The sequence below is a fragment of the Xenopus laevis genome, chromosome 6S (assembly GCF_017654675.1).
Source record: "Xenopus laevis strain J_2021 chromosome 6S, Xenopus_laevis_v10.1, whole genome shotgun sequence".
NCBI lineage: Eukaryota > Metazoa > Chordata > Amphibia > Anura > Pipidae > Xenopus > Xenopus laevis.
Genome location: NC_054382.1, coordinates 112,400,787 through 112,406,786, shown reverse-complemented (window position 1 = coordinate 112,406,786; position 6,000 = coordinate 112,400,787). Strand labels below are relative to the sequence as shown.

The following is a 6,000-nucleotide window of genomic DNA, read 5'->3' as shown; positions in this document are numbered from 1 at the left end:
GGTACACATTTTTTAATTAAAGTATATTGGAGATAGATTTCTTTTTCATTAAAGATAGTAAAAATGGGATTTTATTTTTTTGCCTTTACATGCCCTTTAAGTACATATTGTCCTTTTACATCTCTTGCCTTAAACCACCATTTTGTGATGGTCTCTGTGCTGCCTCAGAGATCACCTGACCAGAAATACTACAACTCTCTAACTGTAACAGGAAGAAGTGGGGAAGCAAAAGACAGAATTCTGTCTGGCTCATGTTACCTAACGTTTATGGTTTGTTTGTGTGCACCGTGAATCTTAGGATCCCAGGGGGCGGACCTTATTTTTTAAAATGACAATTTTCTATTTAGGATTACCCAATGGCACATACTAGAAAAAAGTATATTATTATAAAAACGGTTTATTTACATGAAGCAGGGTTTTACATATCAGCTGTTTTATGCAATATATTTCTATAGATACAATACCTACATTGTTGGGGGATATAGTTTTTCCTTTAAAATTAATAAAACCAAGGGTGTAGATGAACATGGTGTCTGCAATGACCAATACAAACATCAGATAATAGAAAAGTCCTAGGTTTCTATGCAGGCTGGGAACATGTGCTGATTGTCCTCCTGCCCTAGTTTCTGTGTAAAACTCATACAATTGTGGTTGCAGCAGGTACAATCTATTCCTTGGCTCTGGTGATGGTGCTGGTTTTGGCCAGACCAACACATTTTGGGGGACTCCTCTGACTCTAGCTTCCCTTGTAACAAGGAGATAATCTGCTTTAGCTGCAGTTGCTATATTATTAACAAAGTCCAGAAGCTCAGGTTGTTCCCCAATACCACAACCTTGTAGTGGTCGTATTGGAAATTCTGGATAAATACTGTAGATCTAGGGTCTCAAGAAACAAATAACTCGTCACATTGAGGAAGAGGCCCAGGTGCACCACCTGAGCCCTCAGCAAATGAAGTGGATAAACCAATAAACTTGTGGAGCGGGAACTCAAAATAAAGGCATAGCCAATGACTAAGTGTTTGTAACATGAAACGCATAAGGCTGTATATGTGGACATAATAAACTTTTTCTATTTCATCTTATCTGCCTGGTGGAAGAATGCTTTTATTGGAAATTCTGTTTAGTGGTGAGGCACAAGGAACTATGTGATACAACTGGAGTTCCAATGTGTTAACCAACTCTGGCGGCCATCTACCCTTGTGACTTTGGTGGGGGACAAGCATAAGTAGTCAAGTACATTAACACCATCCTTCCTGAAAAAAAGGCATAAATAAGATGTCTTGTGGAACATCATGTTGCAACATTTTGACAATGGGGAGAGGTTACCATAAAGCTACTGTGCAAACCTACAAAGCAATAAACACGGTGATTGTAAATAACTTACTCTGTCTCCCTAAGGAAGAACGCATGTTTGGATGCATACTCAACACCCTTTTCATAATGTTGGCTGAGGGGCGATTCTAACATCCAATTTATTGCACTTGCAGACCTTACATTTATATGGCTGGGGAGTCGACCATTAAAACGTCAAAAGAAAATGCAAGTAAAAAAAAACCCCTCATTTATACAAAACAAACTCAATGGAGAAACATTACAAAATCATGTACATTAGGAAGAAGGGCAACCTGTGGAGAAGTGGCCCAACAGGGAAGCCATGTTTGTGTGCTGCTGTCTCTAGAGCAAATTTATCTTGTGCAATGCAGGTGTCCTGCACCTAATGAGGTCCTTGATCTGTTATAGATTGCTTTACCTCAATCATATATGATATTACACTAGTACAGAGTGCAGAACATACTTTATGTTCACCAGACATACAAGGGTACATATATAGCTGTACTGGTCTCTGAAGAATGAATCGGATATTTGCTACCACCATCACCGAAGGGCTGGAGGTCTTAATTGTTGTTGAGTACCCACCACGAAGCTGAAAGAGAAGGAAACACTGTTGAATGGAGAAGTACCGGAACGTGAACCTTAAGGTCTTGTTTACATTAACAGTATTTGTAGATTTTGGAGTGCTTAACCCTACTGGTATACACCCATATACACACCAAGTTAGGACATATTATATAGACTGGGGTGATGGTAGGGGGAAATCATACTATAAGGGGCACATTTACTTAGCTCGAGTGAATGAATAGAATAAAATATACTTTGAATTTCGAAGTATTTTTTTGGCTACTTCGACCGTCGAATTGGCTACTTCGACCTTCGAATCGAATGATTCGAAGTAAAAATCGTTCGACTATTCGACCATTCAATAGTCGAAGTACTGTCTCTTTAAAAAAAACATCGACCCCCTACTTCGCCACCTAAAACCTACCGAGGTGCAATGTTAGCCTATGGGGAAGGTCCCTATAGGCTTCCTAACAATTTTCTGATTGATGGAAAATCGTTCGATTCGAAGGATTTAATCGTTCGATCGAACGATTTTTCCTTCGATCTTTCGATCGTAGGAAATGCGGTAAATCCTTTGACTTCGATATTTGAAGTCGAAGGATTTTACTTTGACGGTCGAATATCGAGGGTTAATTAACCCTTGATATTCGACCCTAAGTAAATGTGCCCCTAAGTGTTTCCATAGGTGGAGAATTCTCTATAGCAGCTCTGTGAGTTAATCAGCTGGGAAAAGCTTCCATTGGAGCTCTGCTTCCCATTTATAGAGCTATTATATGGGCTCAATCATCAGGCAGGTGAAAGTGGAAGATTTTTAGGACAATGAGTGAATCTTTCCTCACTTCAGTCTTATATAACTTCTGTATCCAGTGAGTTTTAGTTGTAGTTCAGTTTTTTTCTTGCAAGCATGGTCCTTTAAAGTGACAAAATACTATTCTTTTTCACGTGTTTCATGGCCATTCTTATCCTTGTTAGTTGGCCTTTAAGTGCCCAAGAAATTGCTTTCCTTTGCTTGTTTTGGTAACTGGCCTCATAGAACTACACAGGGACATGGTAGTGACACCATATTAGTATTCATCCAGTCGATCTCAATGTTCATACTTGAGGAATGGGGATGTTAAAAATAGCCTTTTTGACTTAAAAATCTGCATACATAATTAGTTTCCTATTTAAATGTAAAAAAAAGGTTGAAAGTCACGACTATAGCATTTGTGATCACTATAAAAGAACTGTAAGTTGGAAAGGATAATTATCATAATTCTATGTTTCAACCACAAAGGATGTACCACCTATAGGATCTACAGATATAAAGAAAAAGTTTCTATTCAATAATGAACTTGCATGTAGGTGAGGCAATAGGTTAAAAACATTTTAGCTCTGTGTGTATATATATATATATATATGTAACTTACCGGGTATCAGCATCGTTGTCATGATTTCTGGAGTTTCCAGAAAGTCAACGTTACTCCTTTGAAAAGTCTTACTGTAATTAGTCTGAAGGTGACTGTGAAAAAAGTGATTTTTGTTAATCCAGATATATTCTTTACAGACATGTAGAGGCAGATTTATCAAGGGTCGAATTTAAAATTTGAATTTTAAAATTTGAATTTAAAATTTATTTTAGTGTAATTCGACTAGGGAATAGACTTAAAAAAAATGTACTGTCCCTTTAAGAATTTGAATTAGACTATTTGCAATCTAAAACCTGCCAAATTGGTGTTTTAGCCTATAGGGGACCTCCTACAATCAATTTATAGTCGTTTGGTGGATATTTGAAAATCAAATTATTTAAAAAAAAAAACTCGAACCAAATTCGATCGAATTCGATTTGAGTTTGCGGGTCGATCCTATTCACCTGAATTTAAAAAAAAAAATTTTAAATATTTTTTTTTTTTTAGAATTTCGAGTTTATGGGAGTTTTTATAAATTCAACCCTTGATAAATATGCCCCGTAGAGTTAGCAAAATTCGTTCATTCATTGTGTTATTTTTCATCTGAAATTAGTCTTTTGAGGAGAGTAACATTATGTGATATTGCTCTGCTTAGAACTGACCCGAGAAACATCAGATGACTCTTCTCACTAACTTTATTTTCTGACATCACTAGACTTTCTTTTTTTTTCATTAAGTTTTAGCCAGCTGTAGCCAACAGCCAAGATAAACAGCAGGTGGCGCTGTTGATTCAAACTTGTTATTCAACTCGTAATATGAAAACTAGAAAAATAATGTAATAATGTAGGGATTAGGGGGCAGATTTATCAAGGGTCGAATTTCGAAGTGATAAATACTTTCAAATTCGACCATCGAATGGCTTTTCACCGAATTTGACCGTTTTGCAGTCCAAGTAAAATCGTTCGATCGAACGATTAAATCCTTCGAATCGAAGGTTTCGAAGGATTTCATCCATCGATTCGACTTCAAAAAACTTAAAAAACTGCTCTAGAAGGTCCCCATGGGCTAACATAGCACTTCGGCAGGTTTAATTTGGCGAAGTATTGAAGTCGAAGTTTTTTTTAAAGAGACAGTACTTCGATTATCGAATGGTCGAATAGTCAAATGATTTTTACTTTAAATCGAAGTTGAAGTAAATTCAAAGTTGTAGTATCCTATTTGATGGTCGAAGTATCCAAAAAATTACTTTGAATTTCGAATTTTTTTACTTCGAAAATACCCTCAAATTCACTTTGACCCTTGATAAATCTGCCCCTAAGTGAATAAAGTACAACTTAATGTAAAAATAGTATTATTAAGTCACTGAGGCATTCCATGGACATATAAAAGCACAAGGCGAAAGGTCACGAATCTCCGAGGTTACTTCTAATGTCCTCATATTTTCCAACAAGGGGTGCTTTATTATAATACACAAGTTTTAGTGAGTCATGTGACAAAAAATGACATCACTAAGCTCCGTTTATAACTGATGACATCACTAAGAGACTTTATAAGGATATCATTTACAGGTTATTCATGACTTTTGTGTATTATAGGATAATAATATAAGTATCTAATAATATAAATAATATATGGTGCCTGACCTAAATTTAGGGATGGGGGAAAAATCACAACTTTTAAAAATTACACCTTCCCTAGATCTTGGTCGGTGTTTCCTAATAGCCATACCCCAGAAGTACAGGAGGATATGACAAACCAATCACAGCTCTGCCCTCAAGCAAGGAAAGCTTTACGTCAGTTCCCTGTCAGGTCCACTTGATGGCTGCTCCTATAATGCAAAAAGTTCTGCCAGTTCTTCTAAACAGCCTAGGAAGGCAGCCAGGGGGAGTTAACGGTCCCACAGGTACCCTATCATTGGTTTAATTAGTGCTACGTGTGGGGGATTTAGCGTTACCGACTGTAAGCCACACGAGAAACTGTGCTGGTGTTATTTTACAGTACTGGATCAAGAACGCATTGAGAGATCCATGCAGATAGAAACAGTGATGCTGTAATCCAAGCCCATATACCGTTGACCTTACCTTGCCACATGATTCAACCACAGATTGCTACTGAAGTACAGGTATGTGATCCATTATCCAGAAAGCTCAGAATTACAGATGGGCATCTCCTATACATTTTCAATTAATACAGGTCAATTTCTAGACATTTTAGGGCCTGAAAAATACTTTGCTATGGGGCCCAGTAATATCTAGTTATGCCACTTCATGGACAGGATTTTAATCAATCCAAATTTCTCTATTCTTTGTGTACTTCGACTAGTGAATAGTCCAAATTCAATTTGAATTTGAAAAAAAATAAAAAATTCGAATATTGAAATTTATTATGTACTGTCTCTTTAAAAATTCACCATCTAAAACCTGCCAAATTGCTGTTTTAGCCTATGGGGTACCTCCTAGAACCTATTTGGAGTCAATTGGTGGACTTTGAAAAATCAAACGTTTTTTTTCGATCGAATGCGCTATTCCTTCAATTCGTACAATTCGAATTCGGCCCAATAAGCAATTATTCGATCGAAAACGGATCTATTCGACCAAAAAAAACTTTGAATTAATTTCGGTTTGTCTTTTTGAATTTGAATTTCAAAGTTTTTTCAATTCGAAATTTGACCCTTGATAAATATGTTTTTGTAATAGTTTAAATATTCTGGATA

General features: G+C 36.6%; 1 protein-coding gene across 1 annotated transcript in view; it reads right to left on the bottom strand.

Annotated features, from left to right (window-relative positions):
• Positions 1–1,312: 1,312 nt before the first annotated feature.
• The window catches only part of necab1.S (N-terminal EF-hand calcium binding protein 1 S homeolog), a 94,273-nt gene continuing 89,585 nt past the window's right edge, over positions 1,313–6,000 (bottom strand). The window contains exons 12-13 of the mRNA XM_018223812.2: positions 3,309–3,400; positions 1,313–1,924 (exon numbers count right to left, since the gene is read on the bottom strand). Coding sequence (XP_018079301.1) covers positions 1,896–1,924; positions 3,309–3,400 — 121 coding nt within the window. The 3' untranslated portion in view covers positions 1,313–1,895. The remainder of the gene's footprint in view (positions 1,925–3,308; positions 3,401–6,000) is intronic.